At 34.6% G+C, this 27,346-nt stretch overlaps 2 protein-coding genes across 2 annotated transcripts in view; both read right to left on the bottom strand.

Moving 5' to 3' along the window:
• Positions 1-26,762, bottom strand: part of LOC100545105 (CUB and sushi domain-containing protein 1-like) — a 30,419-nt gene extending 3,657 nt beyond the window's left edge. The window contains exons 1-6 of the mRNA XM_019613584.1: positions 26,475-26,762; positions 22,726-22,872; positions 15,079-15,267; positions 11,217-11,402; positions 7,199-7,393; positions 6,143-6,316 (exon numbers count right to left, since the gene is read on the bottom strand). Coding sequence (XP_019469129.1) covers positions 6,143-6,316; positions 7,199-7,393; positions 11,217-11,402; positions 15,079-15,267; positions 22,726-22,872; positions 26,475-26,736 — 1,153 coding nt within the window. The 5' untranslated portion in view covers positions 26,737-26,762. The remainder of the gene's footprint in view (positions 1-6,142; positions 6,317-7,198; positions 7,394-11,216; positions 11,403-15,078; positions 15,268-22,725; positions 22,873-26,474) is intronic.
• Positions 26,763-26,917: 155 nt separating this feature from the next.
• Positions 26,918-27,346, bottom strand: part of LOC109366375 (CUB and sushi domain-containing protein 1-like) — a 27,044-nt gene continuing 26,615 nt past the window's right edge. The window contains exon 11 of the mRNA XM_019613583.2: positions 26,918-27,006. Coding sequence (XP_019469128.2) covers positions 26,918-27,006 — 89 coding nt within the window. The remainder of the gene's footprint in view (positions 27,007-27,346) is intronic.

Genomic DNA, 27,346 nt, shown 5'->3' with positions numbered 1-27,346 from the left:
AGTCTTGAAACTCCCAAACCCACGTTATTTCACCACAGTAATTTGATTCCTCATTTTCATTATTTGCCTTGGATTTTGTGTATTTGGTACCATTTTGCGGCAGAGGCCAACCAGCACAGAACACTCTGTATTCATAAAATGAAAACATCTTGCCCTCTAGACCAGCACAGTTGACAGCAAAAACAGCCTGCCAGGGTTAGTAGTGGTTTAAGCCTACCTCAGAGGTTGGGACAATCACAAATTTGGGGAAATGAAATCTAAGAAACAGATCAAAGATGTGAAAAGACAAGCTTGATTACATTCGTTTTATTTTTCTAGACCTAAATGTGCAAAATTAAAAAGCAGCAGTTGCACTGAAGCCAAGCATGAGGAATCACAGGAAATTTCAGGAACAGTGATTAGTAAATTAGTAAAATTAGTAAAATATACAAAACAGAAGTATTATATACCTTCCTTTAAAAGGGGATTTAACGGGCCTCTGGAATTATTATGCAAGTCATTTCAGTTACAGATCCAGCTAGTGTATTTAATTATTTCTGGTGGGATTCTGACTCACATGTTCCAGCAACTCGAGAACTGGTAAAATAGTGCAGTAACTAAAAAATTATTAATTTATCAATAAGGTAAAATTTGATTAAGGGTAAATTAAGGAGGTCACTAGTTGACTGTTTAATAAATTGTGCTTCAAGAATTATGGAAATTGTTTACAATGGTTCAAGGCCAGTTCAGTAATTTTATTCTACAACACCTGGAAAACAAGAGAAGAGTAATTTTTTTTTTTTTTTTAATCAGAACTTGAAATCTAAACCAATATCACTGCGTCTGTATGAATCCTTCTTTGCTTTCTGGCTCAAAGCTCGCTTTCTGAGGTATTTCTTGTGATAAGACTCTAGGAGATGAGAGATGGGTGTTGCTGTGTGGCAATCAACATCACTGTGTGGACAATTTTAGATTTGAAAGCATTTCTTTGGAGCTGTTTGCCGCCTTTGGAAGAGATTGCTCAGGACTGTTTACTGGCAGAAGACCTAGCCTGTGACCAAATAACTCCTGTTTGTTATGGGAGACTGGGGGATGATACCATTGTATCCTGTGAAGGCAAGATACAAGTTGGCACCTCTCTGCTCCCTCTTATCTGCTGGCAAGGCCAGGAAGGTAGAAACTAAGGAGTTTCTGCTGAGATCCTAGAGCCAGAAGCTGCCACTCCAAAGAGAGCTAACTTGACATATAAATAAGGTGGTACTACCATTGAAAAGTGGCCATCAACGCTGTGGTCACCGTCGTCATCAATGGAACAATGCCCGACGACCCACCACTACTGAAGAATGGTGGTGACTATCTCCCTCTTGCTTCCTATAAAGACTCCTTTCCCATCCTTTCTATCGCCTTCCTTCCCTTTCCCATTACTCTAATTCATAATAGTGTCCATCCTCCCCTTGCCAATCTCCCTAATTAAGATCTGTAATAAACTGGCTGAACCGACATTTGAACTGTTGTTTCTTAATCTCACGCTGGCTATACATATATGAAAAAGAACCTCCTCTCCCTCCTATAAATTGGAGCGTGACAACATCTTACTATCTATTGCTAACTGTGAGTTATCGATTGCAGGATCATATATATTTACACTAGCACAGTAAGTAGTTATGTATAATTTTAAAATTATGCACAATATAGAATTAAATTCTAACATTTCTACCTAAATTCTTACATATTTTGGAAAATAAATGATCATAAGAATTTAGGAAAATGTACTGGAGTGGATTATATCTAGGTTTGAATTTTAAAGTATGTCTTTGTTGTGTGTATAGTTTTGCACATCAAAATCACACAAAATCAAGACAAGATATCTGTTCAGGAAAATAGTCTAAATGCCACAAATAACACAGCTGGTGTTATGTAAATAATCAAAAGCTTCCAATTCAACCTATGTCCTACACAGATGTATGCACAGTCACACACAAAAGACAAGCATGTAAACACGCGTTGTGACTTAGAGGAGCAATTCTTTCAGGAAGGAAAAAGGGGGAAGGGATACAAATTATCAGCAGCGTGATTCATTTAGTGCAAATGAGAAATGTCTAGCTAAATAATTCATATTTATCTTTGCACAAGTGAAAAAACAACCATATATTATTACTTGCAAACCTACATTTTACATTTACATATTTGTATATTTTATATTTATAGCCTTGGATTCATTAACTACAGTCACTGGATGTAGCTTTCTTTTGAAACAAATAATAAGGATTTGACAAAGCTTTTCTGACATATAGAAATTAGTGTACTAAACTGGACTGAAATAATAAATAAATTCTTCACAGACCAGTGGGTAAGATAATGCAATACCTATTTTCATCCATATCTGTCCTGAATTACATTCACACAAGTGTGACCTAAGTAAAAAAGCACCTCTAATTATCATTCTTTTAAAAAGGAAAGGCTCATTCAGAGTTCCCTGGTTGTATGCCTCCTGATTTTCACAGGCTTTAAGTCCTAAAGGCACTTCTGAAATAAATGTGGTGCATGCTGTCCTTAAAATTTAGGAATACACAACCAGTGGCATTCACATAATTTAGCTTTAAGACTGAAATTTATCTTTCCTATTGTTCTCTTGAACAGCCTGCATAGTTCCATTGACCTTGCTGGGAATTTAGGAACTTAGATTGCACATAAACTGAACCTAAAAATGGTGTGAATATCCCTTATATGAGAGGATGTAGAGAGGTAGGAAGTAGTTTAGTACCAGAAATACAATGTTCTGCAGCATGAATTTGATAACAGACTTTAGACTTCCGCATTCAAAACTGTGCAGCACTTTTGGTATTACAGAGCTTGTCTGATTTTGAAACTGCAAAGAATAAATGGTGATCAATAACTGTTGAGCTCTAAATGTGATCCTTTCTGTCCAGTAAAGAAGATGCAGATATTTAACATTTCTAAGCATAAGGCTGCATTCAGCAATGCAATCAATCTGACAAATATAAACCAAAGTTCATCTAATTTTAAAGAAAATAATTAGAAAGTATCATAAGACAATCTTTACTTGTAGTACAGTAATGTTTTCTGCAAGAGGTATTGTGCTTATTACAGATGGAAATACCTCTGTAGAAATCACTTAAAATGCAGATAGGTTGATAAAAATTAGAAGTTGGTAGTTATGACTAAGCAGATAAGAAAACACTAAAGTTAACAATTTCAGTGTAGCCTTGTAGAAATCTGAAACACATAAAACCCAACAATAGAAGAAAAGTGCGAATTCATATAAAGTTCAAACAGCATATAGAAACAGTTTTCATGAGATCTGATAAATTTATTAACTTTTTTTTTCCCCCAAAGAGTTAAAAGTTTCTCTATATAAATAATTTTTAAACTGAGTTGCAGCATAAACAAGTATTGTTCACCAAATAGGTCCTGTACTGATCAGTTCTTCATCTCTTCACTATTTGAATGTAAATTTATGACTACTGTGTGCAGTTAATCTTCTCAAGTGTTTTGTGATAAAATATGTTCCCCAGAAGCTAGAATAGAAGAAAAAAGCTTTTCCAGCCTTCCACAGACAAAAGCTATTTATAAAACAAACGGAATCCACTGAGATTAGTATATTATTTAGTTTGTATACACTGATGCCTAAATAATCCTTCATGCATAGCCTTTCAAAAAAGAAAAACAGTATATGAGTACTACATACTAATATCAGATAATGAAATGATACCTCAAGTTAGTTCTAACACATATCAGTTGCTAGAAATTAAGACATGCAATGGCTGGACATTACACTGTTTATGTATGATAATAGCACACAGCAAAATATTGAGAGATAAAAGCCTTTTTAAAATAATAATATAGCTTTTAATGGTTTCAATAAAAGAAAGTGATGAGAAAAATACTCATATGCCCCTACCCATACAAATGTAGTGTTGCTGAATCTTCATATCTGCAGATCTGCAGTGTCAGAATTTTTTAAAGGTTTGTCAGCATCAATATAGGGATAACCAGACATCAGCAGGAAACTGATGTGTCTTCACACACAAACCTCTTAGGTAGTTCTACTGCAGAACTTAATGTATACAAAAAATGTAATCCTGAAGTTTAACATTACTTTAGGCGGCACTTCAGTTGAACTATTATTCCTGGGTAAAACAGATTTATTTTACTCCTTTTTTTCTTTTTTTTGCTCTACATATCAAAAGAAGTAGGGAAGTAGTGCAAAAAATATTCCCTTTACTTCCTACATAAAGATGACATAATTCTTAATACAGCATATTTTTAATTGAAAAATGAAGCATAAGGATACTAGGCTGGAAAAGTGCTTTATTATTCTCACAATGCTCACCAGAAACAACTATGTCTTGCTCCCTAATAACTATCTCCATTTAGAAGCTAGTTTAGCACTATGAGGCAACAGTCACTATTTTTAACTACTCTGTATTTTAAAAGATGGTACACTGTAAAATTACCTTCACAGAAAATTGTACTACAGACATTACTGTTGCAAAATGAAGGAATCGGGTTTTAAAATTCTTAATTCAGATCTGCTGATCTGAATTGAAAGAAGAAAAGGCAATCAACACAACAAATAGGATACAAAGATTTAAGACACAAGTTCATGTCTCCGACAGAAGATTCCCACATTTATGCATTTCACTGATACCCCATAAAATTTTCTGTGAAATTGCTGATGAAGAATAGCAGTAACATGCAGCTAATAATTCCACATTCTTTTTTTCATCAAGGTTAAATTATTATGCTTTTCATGTTAGAACAATAGTGTCTCATCGCCTGCAATACATTTCAAAATAATTTCTCTAAAAGCATTTACAGACATTAATGATCTCCAGAAATTCAGGATGTCATCACTAGTACTCTGGTAAGAATCATACCAGTTTGATGATATTTATCCTTTTTTTCATAATTACCTGCTAATATGTAATGGGTGATATTAGAAAAATTCTTTTTATAAGATTAGATTGAGTTGTTACGTGCTCCCATCACATGTAGTTACTGTGATGAAGACAATCATTTTTTGTTTAACATCATATTAAATAATGGGGAATGTTGTGCTTTAAAAAGTAGCTCTGATTTTCTATGCTTTGCTCACACAAACTCTAGCTGCTTCGAAATTTAATGAAAAACAGTATCGACTATCTATTTATCACTTATTTATATAGGATAATGAGCATCAACAACCTGCTGTGCCAAAAACCATCTGTTCATCTATCTGAACACAGAAATACAGTGACCCTATTAACACTGAGGAATTTGAGTTTCAGTTCCAGGTATCTCAGAATGTTCACCAGTTTTTCATTTAGGTATGCTGCAATTACAGCTTCTTTCCCATAGATCCATACTGACATTGACTAGTTGGAAATGTAGACCAAAATGCTAATTTTGATTCATTTCATAGAAAAGATAACATCTGGGATTCTTCAGCCAGCAAGAACATTTGAAAAAGTAAGGACTAGTAAAAGAGTTTTTCAATTTTATCTTCAGATGGACAAAAAATTGTTGTTCCTCTTGACATGCTATGAAATACACCCATTCCTATTATTTATTTATTTATTTATTTATTTTAAGCTCATTATAAACCAACATAAGCAAATCTGAGGAATGAAATAGCAGGCATTAGAACTTGAGGTCCACTACATACATCTCAGCATTGTGAGAAAGCAGAAAGGGGTGATGCTTGTACTTTATTTTGGATTATCTCTTGTCTAAACTCCTTGCCTAAATTCTCAGAATGCTGAACATTTACTTGTAGTTGGAATGCACTAGGCATGCTTCTGAACTGAAGGTCATCTTCCCGCTTAGTTTCTTCATGCCATCTGAGACTGCTCCACGAAGCAAATCAAAGTATTGTAAATGTGGATGACCAAGTGTGTTACCTAAAAAATCCTTCTGGCCCCAAAAGCCTTGCAACAACATCAAATATAATTTAATTGAAAACAAGCAAACAAACGATAGACCAAATCACAACTATATGCTGATAGAGCATCTTAAAATCAAATGCAGCACAGCACACAATACTTTCTTTTAGAAAACATTTATTGTGTAAAAGTGTTGTTGCTTGATATGAGGTGAAGTCCAATAATTAATACTACTATTGTTCAAAAAACAAAACAAAAGAAAAAATATAAGCTTTTACCTAGACACTGAGTTTCAGCACCGCTCCAAAGACCATTTGCCAAGCATTCTCTCACATGAGAACCAACTAACGTGTATCCTGTGTTACAGGTGAAAATTGCAGTGGCTCCATATACTGTTAAGGTTCCAATCTTATTTCCATTTGGTGGAGATGGAAGACCACCACAGGAGATAACTGGGGAAGAAAAATAACAAAAAAACAAATTGAAATATGAAAATGCTTTTCATAATTCCTTAGACTGGAAAACAATAGATCACATTTTCTTAAAAAGTAAATGTAATATGAATAAATATAAAAGCTCTATTCAACAGTAATATTATGCATTAGGCTTAAAATTATGCTTGGTTTGGTAAAGCATGTCCTAAATCAGAAAACTCAGATGACTTCAAATCCTGAAAGCAGTTTAAATGCAATCTAAATGTCATACTCTGAAGCAAGACATGAATGTCTGGGAAGGATGCGATTACATTCCATCTATACGTATTCCTGGATGTAAGGGTATGTAGAAAGAAGGTGTCTGCTTCTTTCAGGTTGTCTGATCAAGGACTATTTCCATTGTAACCAGGGATAATAAGAAAGGGAGCCAGTGATGGGGACCAAGTCTGGTCAGTTACACCATGAGAACCTGTGAGAATTCCAGCAGGGATATCTGATTGCGGACTTGAATCTGGGAGACAATCACAAGAAACAAACCTCTCAGTCACACTAATTGGTGCGCTAAAAAGCTACCCATGCTATTTTCAAAAAGGATGAATCTCGCTGCTGAGACAGGCAGAAAAGGATGTAAGAGGGTGGTTGTTTGCAAACAAGGCTAGTCAGTAGCACTTGTCTAGCCAACCCCTGCAGACGATCACCACCGTTAGTCCTGTGTTCTTCTATTTTCTCATTACATCTTTTCTTAACTATCTTTCTGTATATTCACACTCCTTCTCACACTTGTGCAAGGACGATGTGCCAGCTCTGGCATGTATATATAAATATATATACAAAAAATAGATTTATAAAATATATGTATTAAAAACAATAGTATATTCTGTAAACAAGTGAACTGCTTACCCTTACAGATTGGCCTTTCATTACCTACACTCCAGGTTCCATTAGTCCTGCACTGTATGAGTCTTTGACCCAATAAATAATACCCAGGACTGCAGCTGAGCATGACTTGAGCTCCGTACTCATTCAGTGACCCAGAAATCAGTCTCCAGACAACATGTTCTGAAAGCAGAGTCTCTATGTTGGGGCAAGTCACAGCTGTGAATAAAGGACATGTAAATATTAGCATCCTGCCACTAAATTTCTTAACAGAAAATATGTCTCGCCATACTGGCAGAAGTCTTTGAATGAAAAACTGAGCATATTGTGTGCATTTCTGAAATACAAGTTCTAGCAAAAAATAATGAATATTATACAGTGAACACTGCAAATGAGCAAAAATGTGTAGTGCAGTTTCATTTAGAGATGCACCGGAACAGTGATGGTCATGCTCTAACTTGATTTATTTAAACATTTCAGAGACAAAAAAGGCTCCAGGGATATAAAGAAAAAGCAAATATTACTAGGTAATTTTTGCAAAGGCCCAAATAATTTTTTTTTTTTCTCTCCATGCTGTTCAGTTTAGGAAAGTTCTACTATTGGCATAAAAGCTGTCAATGCAGTCAAATGCTATTTAGTGTATGATCACATACTGTGAGCATTCAGAAAAATTATTACATTACAGTTAGATCATTTGAAAAATAAATAAAAACATTTATATGCTTTCAGAGTGATTCATCTAATTCCAAACTTCCTGTTATAGGCAGGGACACCTTCCACTAAGCCAGGATGTTCAAAGTCCAGTCCAGCCTGGGCATGAACATCAGGTGGGTGTTACATACATAGAATAGTATAAGGGATGATATAAACTTCTTATAGATGCGAAGATGCACACTCTTTTTCCTAAGCATTTTTAATACAGAAATGTATGGATGATATTGTTTTATATAAAGTACAGGTCAGTAAATATAATTAGCAATTGAAATTATAATTAAAACTGCTCATTTTAACATAATGATAATTTCCAGAATTTATTCTATAAATTTCCAGAAGTTATTCTAAAAATCCAGGCATAGTTTCTACTCAAAGCACGAGCAAAATGACCACTAATCAGAATAGTCACTACCAGAACAGCACAATTGACTAAAAATATTATAACATTGTCTTTGCAACTACAATTTAAATATAACAAAAAAAATTGTTTAGTAATGTGCTCAGCTTTTAATTTGAACTTTTCATAACAATTAACTATTTATAATTTTCTTACTCTGGTGAACAAACACATTGAGCTATTGATATTTTCCTAGAATCTAAATACCGTAAGTTGGTCTCAAAAATAAGTCTCTGCTTAGTATGGTTTAAATTCATAAGTATCAGTAAATTAAGAAGACTGGACAAGCCCTGCACAAAGGAAGCGATACATCTGAATTTTGTGTTTCCATCTAGGTGTTTTTCTGTTTTTCGTTTTACAGTCCTTCTGATTTGGAAGATCTCATTTCTCTTATATATTCTTCAGAAAGTGAGACATTAAAGAACTAAGCAAGAATAATTTTCACTAATTAGTCACAAATAAAATCTAAGAATCAAGCTGTTACAGATAATTTCTGCATAATAATAAGATGATATTATCTCATTTAAAGGTATGGAATGAAGTTTAATTCATGCTATTTTCCCTTTTTAACTTGTCCCTGCAAGAATCAGCATTTGTATTTCCAGAGCAGCTGATGTAACAGAATAAACAAATAAAAAATTCCCAAATGATTGTTCTTTTTTTTAACCTTAGAAAGACAGAAACTATTGATTTTTCAAAAATAATTTATATAAGAGTTACAAGTATATAAAAATGATGATATGTAAGACAGCATTTGTCATCTGACTATATGTACAATTTAAAACCTTAAATTTGTAATTACACCCACACAACATTTCCTTTGTATTTGAGTCCAAACCAAATTATACTAATTGTAGTAAAGATATTAGAAGCATTTCATGTGGCAAAGAGTAAGGAAAGAAATGCAAGCACCGATACTCATATATAGTTTGAGACTCAAGTTACTCTGTTTATTCAAATTAGATATTTCTCCACTTTTTGGATGGAATGTTCTTTGGAATGTGTGTCCCTCTTCTGCCTTTGACCAGTAACAAGACACTAAGGCTTCAGAAGGATGTTTTAGCAGATTTCTCACAGTGTCCTGTATTCATATAATAAGATACTATTTACATGGTCAGTCTCTAATGAGGCCAGATTTAAAGTATTGCTTGAGAAAGGTTTTCAAATGGCTATACAGAGACTCAGGCTTTATATTACCAAAGAAACATTGTAAAACAAGCTGTAATGATTTCAGCCTTCATTTTAATAGACCTGGGGAAAAAAATGAACTCATTTATTACCACTCACTTTTTTGTGCTGTGTTCACTGCTCATCAGTCTCAGATGATTCTATCTCTGGAGACTAAACAAATATATACTTATAGTACCGCAACTTTAAAGAAAGGTTGTTATGAAGATTATCTAAGCTTTTTACAACTTGCAGATAAGTAATCTTGAGTAACACATGCATGCCCTTGAAGAGCAATCCATGTTGAAAACACCAACTGTATAATTTTAAGGTAGATCACTAGTGTTTTTTACTTCAGCATTTGTCACTTTACTAAGTAATGGGAATATTTTACAAACTGAATAAACTTTTAGAAAAGGAAAAAAAATAAATTAAAAGTCACTTAGGACTTACAAATATTAAATTAAAGTTCATAATGTAGAAAGCTACACAAAACATTAGTAATTAAGCTCAGTTTATAGAATAATCACTGTCTGATAAGGTTCAATAGTTGCAAAAACACTGTTGTTTTTGTTTTTTTTTTTTTTTTTAATCTAAGCTAATTTGTTTCTTCCCTCCAGAAAACAATCTGTTGATATTTATGTTGATTAATTATTGAAGTTATGTACTTTATACCCTATTATTATTATTTTTTTTTTTCTAAGAGAATAAAGTGTAGTTCAATATATGAGACTTTTCCACTGCTTTTCCACTGTGGATGGTTCTGAACATAGAGCATGCTCATGTGATCATAGGTGACTTCAAATAATCCTTCTTATGTACTCAGTGGAACTGCTTATTTAGGCACTGTCCTTCAAGAAAGATGTAGATCAAATGGAGGTTGCCCAGAGAACAGAAATGAGAATCACCATTCCAAACACAATGAAGAAACAATGAGAATGAATCACAGCAAGACTGTTAGCTCTATAGAAGAGTTGTCTGAGTGTATTTGGTATGGATATCAGAGTGTTGGAATAAGTGGAGATGGGATGGCTTATGTGGAAAGAGGCCAGGGGCTGCCCTTGCCAGATACACTGATTTCCAGCTGGTTCTGCAAAAGATCCGCCACAGGACATAGCTGAATTCATCAGCAAATCTGGCGGTACCTCTGGGAAATGATTTTTAAGAGAAGAGGGGAACTTTTTGTTTTTAAAGAGTGAGAAACAGCAGTGCAAAAACCCATCTGAAAAAAAAAGGAAGAGATGCTCCAGGATTTAAAGCAGAGAATCTCATGTAGATCATGACAGAAGGAGGATTGTGTACACTATTTTGAATACAAAGCCAGATGGAGGTTAACCCAGTGCACGAGATGTCATGTTGCATAGCAAAGGAACCTGCATTATTCTTTGCAGTTCTGACTGAAAACAAAAAGAAAGACTGGATAACTCTTACCCTGGTTAGTTGTTTACACTATCAGTTTTTTAAAAAGTTTCTACAATTGATGTTTGTAACTTTATACAGCGAAGACAGAGAACATTAGCCATAGAGAGATTTTAAGACATATTTTTTGAAAATAAACTTTATTATTATTATTTATTATTGTTGTTGCTATTATTAAACACATTTAATAGGTCACTTCTATTCTACTACATACTGTATGACTGATGATATGTTCCTGACTGACCAGTTCAGCAGATAGGTACACATAAAATGTAAACTTAATCACAGAAGATATTCCTGAATCAGTTTAAGGGAAATATGCTTGAGAAACACATGCCTACTTACATTTACAGACAGGTGGCCTCCCTTTGTTGCTCCACAATCCATCTTCTTGACACACTGCTGTTGCTTGTTGACTAGATTCTAGCTTGAAGCCCTCATTACATTCATATATCAATCTACTGCCCAAAGTGAATTCATTACCTATAACTGAACCATTCCCAGGAGAATCAGGAATACCACAAAATACAGCTAGAAAGAAAGGAGGAAAAGGAAAATAAAGGCATTTTCTCATATTGTATTATTTTATGTTTGTTTAATATTATCACAACAATGAAATAAGAGATAGAGATTAGTAATTTTCACATAATCCATTCATAGCAACTACAATGATTTTCCCATGTTTATGACATTCCAATTAATGTAATAGTTTGAAACTTTAAGAAGTATTTTGAAGTGTATCTCACATAGATGGACATTCTATAAATCATTATGTTGATATTGGTTGTTTAAACACTGGCAGAAATTTCAACATGGACTACAGGCAGTGGTTGTTTTGATATTCCAAATAATTTTAACTTTTTTTTGCTCCTTCAGAATTTTTCTACAGACAACTACTTATGATTTTAAACTTACATTTAATTTGTTTTCTACTCAGTTAAGTCTGAGTAGCATCTAGGTGCAGTTTTGTTTTGTTTTGGTTATTCATGATTATTTTTCTTAGATATATATTTTACCACAGTGTGATATGTTTAATTTAACAGTATATCACAATATACAATCCTGGTGTGGAATATAATTACAGAAATATCAATCCCAGTCACTTCTATGAAAAGTCCCCAAGGTAGGATTTCCTTTTGTGAAACCTCTCTGCTCCCTTAATTCTGATAATGAAAAGAAGAAAGGCAACACTTCGTTACCCCTATTTTTTTTAAAGCTATGTGCCTTGTGGCACTTCTAAGAGGAAATTCATAGTATCATTAGCTCTGAAAGGATACTTTCTGTGAAACAGCAACTTATAGTTAAGGACATATCACAATATTCAAATGAATCTATTTAAAGGCATCATAAAAAACAATGTTTCTATGTACATAATCATTACCTTGACTGTGGCACACACTGTATTGCTCTTCAGTAAATACATTGAATAAAACACAGCTTTAAAGATTTTTTCCTAAATATTTATCAATAAAAGGTGTAGTTTTGAGAATTAAACTGTCTGTTACATATACAGACAATTGTAAGGAGCAATTCAACATTTTAGCAGTTAAAATGCCCGATAGGTAATTTTCTCCCTTCCTCCTGTTACTGGTTTTTGTTTTTTTTTTTTCGTTCTTAATAAAATATATATTTCAAAAGAAGAAATGATAGACTTTGTCTGAAATCTGTTAGAGATGAAAATAAATATTTTTAAAAAAGGAATTTGATTTTCTTACCATCTACCCAGTTCGATATAAATGACTAATTTCACAACACATTGTCAAGGCACCATAAACAAAGTCTAAAATTTGTTTTCAATATTCCAAAGTTGTCACATTTGATGCATTTAAATTAAACACAACACAGTGCTTTGCATATAATTATAATGAGGAGAGGTAAGCATTATAAAATGATGAATGGTTAGTTCATTTCTCTTGTTTGCCTCCATCTGGAATCTGTCAAATTGCTAATAGAAATAGAACTAAAGGAATGGAGCAAAATAAGCTGCTTCCTTTGTAACATAGTTATCTTAGCACATTTTGCATTTTAAACAGGACTGCTCTTCTCAAAATTGAGTATTTCTCCCTCAAGTGGTAAGAGCTGACTCCCCTGCCACTAGAAATAGTAGTAATAGGACAGAGATTGGATGAAAATGTGATAATAAGGAGTTCTAGAGACCCCCACTTTCTACTTTTAATGACGTTAGAGAAAGTGGAAAAGCAGAGGGGTAAAGGCAAGTCCTGCTGTGTCTGGGTACAAGCCTTTCTATTAGTAGTTGTTCCCCCAGATCTGATCACAACAGTAGTGACCATGGCTTTTCATGGCTCTGATGCATTTTAAATAAGTGTCTGTTTTAATTCTCCATCTGCTCCCCTGATGACTAACTTGATTGTTCACCTATAACTGGAACACTCTGAGCCTTAGTCACGTAAGTAGAATTCTACACTTACAAAATGTTTACTTGCCTGCTGAACTGACAGAAAGCTAAACTATTTCTCCTTCTTACTACCTCATAACTTAACCATAACTACATCAACCTAATTACATTGTACATCAAGCAGAATCAAGAGATTAATTACAACAGAGCTTAGGTAGATAGGGATTGACTTTTTTATTTTTCCCATTTTCTAGAGTTACTTGAGACATTCTTAGGTCTCCAAGACAAGACAGGTTCAGTGGATAACACAGGAGCTTGTGCGTTTTTGGACTGGTAGCTGGAGAACAGGCAAAATATCTCTGGACACATCAAATGACACTAGACTTCTGTGTTTAAGCAAATTGATAAAAATTTTGGCTCATATACAGGTGCTCGAACAGAATTCATTCTCTACTTTCCAAACTTTCTGGCCAAGCTATACAGATAGTCAGCATTCCAGGTTCTTTACTACAATGTCCCTGAGTTTCCAGCTTCTCTACCCAGCTACTTAATCTAAATAGCCTTTTCAGTAAACCCAAAAGCACGTGTCCTTGAACTAATCTCACAAATCCCCCACACAGATTATTCCATGATTTTGTTACCTTCAGAAAGGTCAAATAGCATCATATGCTATTAAATTTTATGGGATTCCAAATTTCCTGGAGTCTGAAAACATGGACACACAGATACTGTTTGTAGCACACTGGAAGTCTCAGCTGCTTTCTGGCATGGTATGAGTAAAGCCCCATGGCCCACCCAGACATGAAAATTTTCATCCTGAGGAAATACTTAGCAGCCAAATCACTCCATATAAAAAATGTCAACTGTACTCCTTCAAGTTCTCTAGTTTTAGCCAAGTAGAATACTCCAAACAGAGTAATAAACATCACATCAAGTGTCAAGTGGAAAATACTGCTGATGTTGCTTTTAGAAATAGCAGAATCATTCTTGCTAGGAAGCTTGCCAGAAACAAAAATATCTGTCTTGAAGGATACATGAATCACTTCAGTTAACATCCTACAAACTGAAAACAGGTTTTAATTAAAGAAGTTCTGACAAGTCTTAAGTATGGATGTTACAGCCATCTGTTTATATAAACAAAGTGATCTATAAGCAGGCAAAATGGAAAGCATTTTTTGAACAGGCAATATATGTACCACATGGATAGAATTTTCAGTCTTTCTCCTCTCCCCCATATTCTCAATCTTATTTGACCTACAACTCTTTAGACTCCAATAACTGTTCACCATTCACTGAGTAACCTGTGAAATAGTATTTATAAGAAAAAAGAACTGTGCTTATCTGCTTCATACTATTTTATGTTACTCCTCTTGTCTGTAATTTTTGACAAACATTAATGAGTTTTAAGATACCCAGAAAAGATAAAGTAGAAACAGTCTATCTCCAGAACACAGTAAAAACAAAACAACGACAAAAACAACAATAAAACAAACAGACAAAAAACACCAAAAATATTAGTTACAAATTAAAAGCACTACTGAAAACTACTGGATTTTTATGAAATCATAGAATCATCAAAGAATCATCAATCAAAATGTTCTGTTATACAACAATATGATGAGTATTAGAAACAAATTTTTCATTTGGTCTGGTTCTGATTCCATGGATCTAGTTGTTACTACTTCAGTTCAACTCACCGTAAGAATGCAAGTTGATTTGCACTTGCATAAACTCCTGATGTCAATGTGTCTTTTGATACACAGTAGTATTTATAATGTTGGATCACTGTTCTGTGAAATATTACTTGCAATTAAATTATAGAAGCATGCTCAATAAGGAAACATATCTTACCTCGGCAGATTGGCACAGGAGAATCCCACTGATACATGCCATTTTGGTGACGTCTACATGTTGCATTATTCTGACCAATCATTCTATATCCAGGTTTGCAGTAATAATGAACTTTACTTCCAGCAGGACCACCTGTTTTATTTACAATTCCACCATTCCTCAAGGTAGGGTTTAGGCTGCAATAGGAAGCTAAATGCAAATAAATGAATACATAATAAGAAAAATTTTAAAAAATATAAAATATACAAAATTTGCAAATTTCACATTACTTAAGACAAATATGAACCAATAAAATTAGTATAAGATGCTTTACATTAATTTTGGAATTCTAACTATAGATTCAGAGATCAGCTGAAGTATTCTGAAGTTTAGACACACAGTTTATACCTGCAAAATACTTTATGCTGTTTCACATAGGGAAGCTGCAACCAGGAAATATATGGTTTGTTCAGCAAGTCATTCAAACCTAGTAAACAATCTACTTTGAATACGATACATTTATAAATATACAATTATTCACTGAGCAAATGAACATAAAAAATATTTTAAACTTTTTATTAAAAGAACAACAGCACAGACATTTAAGTCAAAAATAAATATTTTTCTTATTATGTTTAAAAAATTAAATTTCAAAGTACAGCAGAAGTAATCATCAGATGCATTTTTCTCAAATTAAAATTTCTGTAAATTTTGTGCACAAGTTTCCCACAGTTATTACACAACAACTGTTTTTTTAGGTTTTGCTGTTGTCATTTTTATTTTTTATTTTTCCAAAATAATCTAATTCAGGCAAGTGTAGCTTCTGAAATACTGAATTTACAGACATGAGCCAGCAGTGTACGCTTGCAACTCAGAAGGCCAACTATATCCTGGGCTGCATTAAAAAAGCGGTGGCCAGCAGGGAGAGGGAGGTGATTGTCCCCCTCAGCTCTTGTGAAGCCCCATCTGCAGTACTGCGTCCAGGCCTGGGACTCCCAATACAGGAAGGACATGGAGCTCTTGGAGCGGGTCCAGAGGAGGGCTACTGAGATGATCAGAGGACTGGAGCACCTCTCCTATGAGGAAAGGTTGAGGGAACTGGGCTTGTTTAGCTTGGAAAAGAGAAGGCTCCAGGGAGAACTCATTGTGACCTTCCAGTACAGGAAGGGAGCATATAAACAGGAGGGGTAATGGCGGTTTACATGGGTGGATAGTGATAGGACAAGAGGGAATGGTTTTAAACTGAGACAGAGGAGGTTTAAGTTAGATATTAGGAGGAAGTTCTTCACTCAGAGGGTGGTGACACACTGGAACAAGTTGCCCAAGGAGGTTGTGGATGCCCCATCCCTGGATGCATTCAAGGCCAGGCTGGATGTGGCTCTGGGCAGCCTGGTCTGGTGGTTGGCGACCCTGCACATAGCAGGGGGGTTGAAACTAGATGATAATTGTGGTTCTTTTCAACCCAGGCTATTCTATGATTCTATGACTTCTCAAGTACTAATTAATTTTAAATATCCCAGAAAAGCATTAGAATAGCAGGTGAGGCCTAATCATAATTTTCCACTTGGACAATGGGAAACTATGCCAACAACAACCTCAGTTCTGCAATTCTAAACAGAAAATATTTGCCATATGTTCTGTAACCTTAATGTTACATGTTGAAATGCAATCTACAATAATTTCATTTGCAGTAGTATATTCTTGATACTTCAATAGTTTAAATCAGGCACGCAAAATCAATTCCAATTTCTGAGCATTCTGTAATATAAATCATATATATTTGAGTAATTTATGCTTAGAGAAGTTACTTAATGTAACTCAGATCCATCTCCCTGGTCGTATAAAAATCTTCGCCAATGACATTTTAAAGCATTGACAGTAGGTAGCTAGTACATCAGAAACAAATGATAATGCTTAAAGCAGTGCCTGTAGACCTCATCCATGCAAAAGTCCTACTAAAACTCACAGTATTCTGTGCTTTAAAGGCAATGAAATAGAAACAGAAAAGGTTGATAGTCAAGCAATATGCCTAATTATGTCTTAGTATGTCTAAATTACATATACTCTGAAAAAAAGGAAAGCATTTGCAATTTTTTTTAAATCAATTTCCTTCTTAATATACAGATAAGTAAGTATTTATTTGCACCTCCAACTGAACTCCCTTCAGAGTCCAGCATAAAGCATACAGAACATCTTCTAAGATTAGAAACTGACATACTAACTAAAGGACCACAGACAAGGTAATAAATAAAAAGTACCCAAAGATCTGGAGGGCAAACGAAATACTTGAAAAATGTCAGATTGAAAACTACAACCACTGTCAGCTGAGTTCAAATTCTGCACTTAAACAGGATTCTCGACAGCGTGCTGATAAAATACTGCAGCATTGTGTCAGGGGCCAAAAGGATAAAATGTTTTTCTTCCAGCCAGTTTCTGAGAGAGGATCTTTTTTGGAACTTCAGGTTTAGGTGATAATAGTGTAATGTCACTGTAGTGACATAAGATTGTACTCATCTAGGAATTATTTTTCCAAATGACATAGCATCCACATTTTTTAAATCTTCTTAAACACCAGTGGTTTTTGCAAGGCAACATGCAGAACATTTTCAGCTCACTTAAAATCATAATGTTGATTTGCCACTTTCAACTGAAGACCAACAGGGAAATAACTGCAAAACTGAAAAAACATCACTGATTTTGAATTTGCAGAACCATAGTTTTCCTTTCACGAGGAAATTTTCTTAAGATCTGAAACATATTACTGAGTACTGAAATTTTTTTCAAAGCTGTTTACAGTGCTTTGTCTAAGGGATGATCAATTAAAAAATTTCCAATTCAAAATTAATATTTTTGAAATTGGATGCCCACCTATCCTAGATGTTTTCACAAATCACTCTTATAGGTAATAATAAAATCACAGAGTGAACGAATCATAGAATCATAGAATGCTTGGGTGGGAAGGGACCTTAAGGCCATCCAGTTTTGACCTCTATGTTTTGGACAGGGTTGTCACCCACTAAGACCTCAATTATTTATTTTAACTCAACCATTTATTAACTCAATAACTTATTTTAGAAAAGGATGTTAATTCACAGCTGTATCGTTGATTATTAGTCAAATAAGTTATTCTAAGAACAGACTTATTAGTTAAATAATGTTTTAAATATTGACTTACCAATTAAATACTGCTCTATGTTTGAAATTATAAATCAACAAAAAGCCTTCCCTCAAATCTCATGTTACCTTTCTTTAGCTTATATCCTATGTATTTGTCGACAAACTACTGTTCTAACTTTCAGTTTTTGTCTTCATCACTGTATTACCAAGAATCTTGTGTGCTTCAGTGCTGCTATTGTTTAAATACCAATGATGCTGAAGTTTACCATCATTCTCACTTTAAACATTCTCAATTTATAGATAAGAAAATAGACATAGGGACTTAAGTGTAAGGTCACAAAAACCAAAACAAACCTTCCAATTTCTAAAATAGTTCCTTAGTTAATGGACCAACCATTCCCTACATTACTTCAGTTTAAAATATACAGAATCAGAAAGGAAAACAAAACGAAGCAACAAAAAGAGTTGGGATGTCATTCTAATTCTTCTGCAGTTTGTTTTTAAATCTGACATGTAAGCTGTATGAAAACAGCAATGTAAATTTGTAAAGATCAACTCCTTCTTTAGTGTTGAAGTTGTAAATGACTGGATCTTCAAAAAAGAAACATCTATCTAAATAGCCTTCTATTTATGGTACAGATTTTCTTATTAGTGCTTCAACAATTATAGATGATTCTGTTTATATTGCTCTAAATTCAAAGCCCTATATGAACTTCCATTTTGTGACTTTTCTGCTGCACTTATTACAGCAAGCCACCGACAAAAATTTTAGAAACAACAAAAGAAACAAACAGTCCAATAAACTTCTTCTGTCACCTCTAACAAGCAACTGGAAAACGTAAAACCAAAACCAAATCAATCAACGGCCTTTGCTTTTCAAGTAAAATGGAGAGAAAATACCAACAGTTGTTTAATTAGTACAAATATTAAAAAACAAGTGAAAATGAATGGTGAAGAATTCCTTTTCTTGCAATAATACACGAGGCTATAATAACAGAATAAAGATAAAATAGATATGTATGGTGGAGTTTTAATACATATACTGGCAGCTCACAATTTAACTAAGTAATCACTTGCCTTATTTATTCTTCAACAAAAAACAAAAGTTAAACAAAAGCCTGCATACATCATAGAGGCAACGTAAATTTTCAAGGTAGCAAGTGGATTGGCCTTCTTCTCAATCACCATCTCTCTGGCAGGCGTGTCAAGTACTGTGCAGAAGTATAGGAATTACAACTGTAGTGTTCTTTCATTCATTCACTTAACTACAACTCAAAATAAATCACTGACCCCTTCTTTTTTTATACTGCTTATGGTAGCTTGCTTGTGTAGGGATCTGCATGTGAGCTTATAAATTAGTGAACCAAAAAAAGCCCAAAGGTTATGCAGGTAGCTTTCAAAGCCATTTTGCAGATCCAACTCATGTAGAGTTTCCTAGAAAGTGCTCAGTAAGTTCCAATTTATACAATCATGGTTTGTCCCTATTTATACCTAAATAACTTATTTTGGTAGAACCAGCTTTGCCAGGAAGTCAACTTCCAGCACTTAAAAAATTAAAAAAAAAGTTATTTTCGCAGTTGCTTTCAGTGATTTTATTATCAGATCTCTCTTTCTAAGGAAAAAAAAAAAAAAGATTTTCTTCCCTACAACTGTATGAAATGCTTCCTCTCCTTGTTAGTTCAATGTAGAAAAGTATTATATGGATTAAGGTTATGCTAATACCTCAGTAATATGTCAAAGCCCTAAAAATAATACTCTTCTGCTGTAATAGTATAGCTCTTCTCTACTATTATTTAACAAAAATTCTGCAACTACAAGATAGAATACATACAAGTAACTTTAGACAAATAGCTTACACATGCAAGGTTGTATGCTAAAGTAAACACTAAATATTCTTCTGAAAATTCCTGCACTCTAAAGAAGAACATTTATGACAAAAGTGCAATTTGCAAAATGCTGTGTACAAGCATAGCTGGAGAAAAAGGAGAAGGTTTTGGGGAGCAGTAATTCACTTCACTAGGTTCTTCAGAATAAGAAAGCCTTCTGGCTCAGACACAGCTGCCATGGTATCAATAGCCTTTTTGGGATCTTGTATTTTTCCTTCCCTCATTAAGATTCAAATCCAATTGTTTACGCTGCCACTCACAGTTACTCTTCTTTCATGCTGATTATTTTCATTGAATCTCATTTGAAATATACAAAAGTTTAGATAAAAAAAGCAGGCACTGGCTGCTTCTGAGATAGAAAAAGCAAAACAGCTGTTTGTTCCTGAAACATTGCCATAAGGATTACATATTTCTCTTCATTTCCCAAATGTTATTATTAGCTGTGTCTAGTGCCATAATAATTGATGAACTAAGTGTAGAAAAACATGGGTGGTTTTTTTACACATAAGGTGTAAAATAATTTCTCAATTCTTAAAAATCAATCACCTACAGAATTTGATATTTACAAAATAAATTTATGACATGATCTCTATTCTTGTAACAGCTGTGTTACTTTCTCACTGTAAATTCATAATAGAAGGCCCACTCCCCACAAGACTTGCGCTCCAGTCCCCTCACCAGCTTTATTGCTCTTCTCTGGACACACTCCAGGGCCTCAATGTCTTTCTTATAGTGAGGGGCCCAAATATGAACACAGTACTCAAAGTGTGCTCTCACCAGGGCTGAGTACAGAAGACTGATTATTTCCTTGCTCCTGCTGGGAACACTATTTCTGATACAAGTCAAGATGCCATTTGCCTTCTTGGACACCTGGGTACACTGCTGGCTCATGTTCAGCCAAGCATTAACCAGTGTGTTTGAAAACAACTTCCCTTCCCCCAGTCCCTCAGTTTTAGTTTGTCTTTCAAAATAGTCCAAACGCTTCTTGCAAGATGAAGGTAAAGCTTTCTATAACTAGTCCTTTTTTTTCTGACCATTTACTAACTGTTGATAGTCCTCAAGTTCACAGAATAACAGAATTGCACGGGTTGGGAGGCATCTCAAGCGTTCAACTCCAACTTCTCTGTTAAAGCAGGTTCCCTACAATAGGCTACACAAGTTCCCAGAATAATGAACACAATTATGGTCTTAGCTGAGCTCGCTTCTTTCAGCAACAGGAGGAACTTTCCAGAAATGATGTTGAAAGTGTATGGATGATAGAGGACAGGAGAGAATTATATGCAAATCATCTCTCTAGTTAGTGTGCCATTTAGCATTTATTTAGCAAACCTGAATGGGATATATTTGGTACTTGGAAAAATATAAAATATTCATAGCATTCTTCTCTTTACTTAATTTATATGGACAATTTTTAGCCACCAAATTAACACTTACCCACTCACACATTGTTAATCAAGTCTAAACACAGAAAAAAGCAAATGTTAACAACAGAGAGAGAGTAATTATCACCTCTCTCTCTCTCACACTATTTACATTATGTTAAGTGATGACTGAACCAAGCCTCCCAGGAGTAGTGTCCTCAATGGGTATGTGTGACAACGTTAAAAAAAGAGCAGAGTAAGAGCAAGTATCTCTACATATAGATTATAACCACAGAATCACAGAGGTTGGAAGGTACCTCTAGAGACCACCTAGTCCAGCTGTTGTTAAAGCAGGTTCCCTGAAGTAGATTGCACAGGAAAGAATCCAAGTATGTTTTGATAATCTCCAGAGAAAGAGACTCCAAAATGTCATTGAGCAGCCTGTTCCAATGCTGTCACCTCACAGTAAAGAAGTTCTTTCTCATGTTCGGATGGAACTTATTTGAGCACATTGTCCTTTGGCCTTTCACTGGACACCACCAAAATGAGTCTGGCATCATCCTCTTGACACCTGCCCTTTAGTTATTTATAAGCATTGATAAGATCGCCTCTGTCTTCTCCTCTCCAGTCACAGATCTCTCAGCCTTTTCTCAAAAGGGAGATGTTTCAGGCCCCTAATCATCTTTGTCTCCCTTCACTGTACTCCTTCTAGGAGATCCCTGTCTTTCTTGAACTGAGGAGCCCAGAACTAGACACCATATTCTAAATGTGGCCTCACCAAGGCAGAGTAGAAAGGAGGGGGGGAGATAACCTTCCTTGACCTCAGCCTGCTGGCCATGCTTTTTAATGCACCAAAGGATCACACTGGCCTTCTCAGTCACAACTGCACACTATTGGCTCACGGCCAACATTTTGTCCACCAAGAACCCCAGGTCCTTCTCTGCAGAACTCTCCTCCAGCAGGTCAGTCCCCAACCTGTACTGATGTATGTGGTTATTTCTCCCCAGTTTCATCACGCTACATTTGCCTTTGTTGAACCTCATAAGGCTCCTTTTACCTTTCCCAGCTCTCTAGGTTAGGGGCTGCCTTTGTACGTCTGGGTCTCTTACACTCTTGGCACCATACACACCTCATCAGCCACTCTCTCATGAGAGCTGAAGGGTCCTGGCTTGTCTCTCTTCACTCTGGAGTCTCCTCAATTTCAGGACCATGTGGCACACCTTGAGCCACAGCACTGCTGCAGAACACTGCTTGCACTGGAGTTGATCACAAAATATAATTTAATGGAAATCATTAACAGTTACCTGAGTAACGGATCTTGAATCCTTTCTTGCTGGTTGCATGATCAGTTGACCAGCGAAGGTATAGCTGATTCATTTTGCTTGTAAAGTTCAGTTGTCCAGTGTGATTTCCACTTAAAGCAACCAGTAAAGGGCTTTGTCCAGAAGAACCTTCAGAGGTAAAAAATATGAAAGTTTTAAAGAAATACTAATGTTATTAATCTTTTCCATACTTTAGTTGAATAGAGGGTGAATATATAAGGAAAGAATAAGAAACCTTATGACACATTTTTGTGTTTTAAACTGTTTTTAACAGTTTTGTTACAGTAGATATATACTAGAGCTAAGTACTATTGAAAGATAATTTGTTTACTTTAGCATTTTTTAAATGTAAAAAAGATTACCTCACGTTGCCATAAAGTAACATACATGATGCTTAAAAAAAAAAGAGTCCTGGCACCAAACTGCTGTATCTCCACCACAATAAAACCCTAGATGCAGTAACAATGATTTGGGGATGGTTACATAACACAACAATACAACAATGGAAGGAAAAAATGTGACAAGCCAGTCTCCTTTTGAATGCTTTCTAAAACATGAAACTACACCTTCCTCCATACAAAGTTTATCGTTTCTCCAGTCGAACTTCTTTTAGTATGCTTACTATGTTGTTTACTCTATGTTTTGTCATGTTTTGGAAAGCTAAGTTCAACCAACACTATCTTGGTCACAACAGACATTTCAAATAAATAGGTTGCTTCTTTTCATTTTTGCTGAGCTTTATTAGCTGCAGCCTGATCAGTCCTCCACAGAATCAGAGAACTGTAGTGGTTGGAAGATAAGCCACAGATAACCATAAAAATTTAGCTTACCAGTCTTTTAGAACTGCATTTAGTTACCACTATGGCAATGATACAGTTAAATAAATATTAATAAATAAACTCCAAGTAATAAAAAATATACAAAATAAGAATAAGTAAGTACAGATTTAGGTGCAGGTTGCGTAGCGCACTCTAATTTAAATGTTTTGATATTTGTGTTTATGATTAGAGGTAGTGTCTGATGATTACATTGTAGGATAGACAATGAGGACTGCTGAGGTTAATTCCTATTTTTGCTGAAAATAATGATTTAGAACATGACAATTCATTTATTTTCTCTGTGCTTCTCCCTAGAGAGTAAAATCGGTTTAATACAATTTGGTTGGCTCATGAGGTACTATTATAGCTCAGAAATTCTCAAATAAAGGGGCTAAAAGAGTATTATTGCAAATAAAAATCTACCATACATGAATAAGTGAGACCCCTTCCTCTATAGTGATGGTGAAATTAGATTGCAGCATGACATGATGAGTAGTCAGACAACATTTTTCAGATACTGGAGTGGTGCTTAATTTTCACTTTCTAGACCTTGCCAGAAGGCAGATTTTCAGCTGACATCCAGGCAATTAAGCATCAGGACCTAGGTTCTCCTGAGTTTGATTTGTTTAGTATTTCAGAACTTGTGTACAGAAAAAAACATGTACTCAATTTCTAGGGTGCTGACATGACATATAAGGCTTTCCTGAATGTTAGGTAAAAGTAGACACTACTGTCTAATTGCAGTGATAGAATTATGATGGTTTATTTGGGGAAAAAACATCAAAGGTATTTGCTGTATTAAATAAGCACTATTCAGTATAAGTAGCCTTAATGCAGTGTTTTCAAGTTCAAAAGACCTTGGTAATTATATTCATGGTACATGTATGGCTTCTCTGGCTTAGAATATAGATGGGATTTCCTAGAGTTCTGACTGATAATGGGGAGATGAAATGGCTAATGGTCTTATTGCTCTGGGCTGACCAGAGTGGCCTCGTTAATGGAATGCTAAAGCACCATAATTCACAATATAGTGACTCAGGCATACTCACTATTTTCCTTTGCATTCCAAAATTGCCTTATAAAGTCATCAGAAGTCTGTACCTTAGTGAATATTATTTCTCTAACATTTTTCCTGTCAATCTTTATGTCATTTCTATGTCACACTCAATGATATATCTTTATCTGAGTTATAAAAAACGTTTCAGTTACACTAATTTAAACAAAACTATACTATTTTGGACCACATACAGTAGGATATGATCTATATTTACTGCAAAATTTAGCAATACATAGAAATAACTAAGCCAGATCTGGATGAGCTAGCCTGAGTTATATCCATAGCTGAAAATGGTATAGCCACATCAGCATTGCCTTCTGTCCCAACTAACTCATCATACTGTGATGTAAAACTAATTAGCCCAGCAAAGCACAATGCTAATGTGGCCACAGGGACACAAACAAGTACCTCGGCAAGGCACTGCAATGAGCCATATTTAAATATCAACTTGTTGAGAGCAAGCTTAGGAATCTCTACATGGCACTACATTAAGAGGTTATAAATATGCCATTAAGTTTGCTGGTAGGTGGTAGAAAAAATGGTTTTGGTAGAGCTGCACTAGAAATAAATATATAACAATAAGATTGTATGTCATTAAATGACAATGCTTAAAAATGTAGCAACTATATTAATTCTCCTCTCAGATCTATTATTGATAATCTGATTTCATTAAATTTAAATGCATAAGAAAGAAAAAGAAAATATTCATCAGGATCATTAAGCAGTCTAAGCAGACTTTTTCAAAAGAAAACAAAGTGATTAGACCAATACAAAATTCTCAAGCAATGCTATATATTGTCTCAATATTAAATACAAAATAGACTGGAGAAAAATATACTTTTAAGAGATTTTTCAGATGACTTTCTCTGCAAGCCTGACACAGGTCAGTACACACATTATCGAGGAAAAAGAAAAAGAAAAAAACACTTAATGATACAGAATATTTAAAAGAGTGAAAAATATTGATTTTTTTTTCTTCTGAATATTGTTATAAAAAGGTGAAAATAATAAGATTTTAGATACTAAAAGCCTTCTACCTAAGCAAAGCAGATACCTTGAAACATGTGACCATTTAATATTTTTCATTTTATGGAACTCATATAGTGAGTATTAATTGGTTATATAAGAGTTATCATGTACTCTTGATTAATGGGGAGGATATGTTAATGATCTCCAAATGAATAAAATATATTAAAGAACAATCAGGGACCAGATTTTCTCATCTATCAGTGAGAGCAGAACACACAGTAATAAGCTCAGAATTCAACAGAAACATAAGAATGGGCTGTTAATTAAATAGTGCCATCCGAGAGGCTACTGCCATGAATAACATTCCAGGAAATGAGTTTTTGTCATTTGCCCTAAAACAGATGAGCAAATTCTTTAATATAAGCATTTTCAAATAAGATATAGCACCAGTTTTGCTATATCAACTGAAAGTAGATGGGGAGTTTGGACTCAAATTTGAGTATATGGATTCAAATTATTTTATGAAATTGGACTATATGAAATTATACCCCACAAGTATTTCTGTAGTAGAAATGATCCGTTACAAAACAGCATGTTAACTTCTCCTTTCAGACACCTCCATGCATTTTTGAGGAAACAGAAAAACTGAATGACAGTGACTTTAAACAGGAGAGCTGCAGCTGCTCCTCTTCTGAAAATACCAAATAAAATAAAAAACTTTCTTGACTACATCTATAAAAACTGCCATTAACTAACAGATCTAGATTTAAGGCACTACTCTGTAGATTTGGTTATGTATCACAATATTACAAATCCAATAGTTGAAATCAAGACACTCTGTGAGCTGTTGCTCTTTCATAGCAACATAGAATTTAAATCCTTCTTACCATCAAATACCTCCAGCTCATCAAACTGCTTTTCACTTTGAAACATATCTACAAATATGGAGATGTTATATCCCGGATCAACCTTTATAGTCCAAGAACAGGTCTGAGAGTTGGGATATGTGCCTGGGTAACCTGGACTGAGAATTACTCCAGATGATTCTGTACGGATTTCATTTGCTGGACATTGTGCTAGAAAGGACACAACAAGAAGAGCAATAAGAATAACAATGAAATAAAGTGTTTTCCATAAAAAAGGTTGCATTATTTTTTTTCAGACATATATATGCTTCAGATTCAGATTCCAAATGAGAACATGTTAAAACATATTAGAGATGGAATGAACAGCAAAGTTCCTGTCAGCCCAAAAAGAAACAAGGAGCAGCTTCATAAACCTTGCTTTTATAAAAGAGAATACCAATTACAGCGAATCATCCAAAAACCTGTCAGAAATCAAGATGTTTACGGTCAGGAGATCTATATACACTGGTGTGATTATTCACATATAAAAGCTGTAGGGCTTTAGGAATTAAGTCTGTTACAAAACATGACAATATATTGGGACTTCTAGGCATATTAGATCATTTGAAAACACGTGTTTTATGCAGAGTTTATACTGCAAGCAGTCCAAGTCAACCAAGTAAGACCTTTCCAGTTATTATTTTGCTTATTAGAGGTGTATGGCATCTGGCTTGGAGGATTTTCAAATGAGAATTATGGAATATTATAGTTTGAAAAATCTGAGATGAGTTTGCTGAAAATGGTCATAAAGTGACTGTTGAGATATTTTTCACTGACACAAGAAAATCTGTCACAAGCATATGACAGAAATGGAACCAGGTAAGGAAATGCAGAGATTAAAAAAAAGAAGGGAA

This window comes from Meleagris gallopavo, chromosome 2, assembly GCF_000146605.3.
Source record: "Meleagris gallopavo isolate NT-WF06-2002-E0010 breed Aviagen turkey brand Nicholas breeding stock chromosome 2, Turkey_5.1, whole genome shotgun sequence".
In the NCBI taxonomy this organism is placed as follows: Eukaryota; Metazoa; Chordata; class Aves; order Galliformes; family Phasianidae; genus Meleagris; species Meleagris gallopavo.
This window is presented reverse-complemented; position numbering and strand designations above follow the sequence as displayed.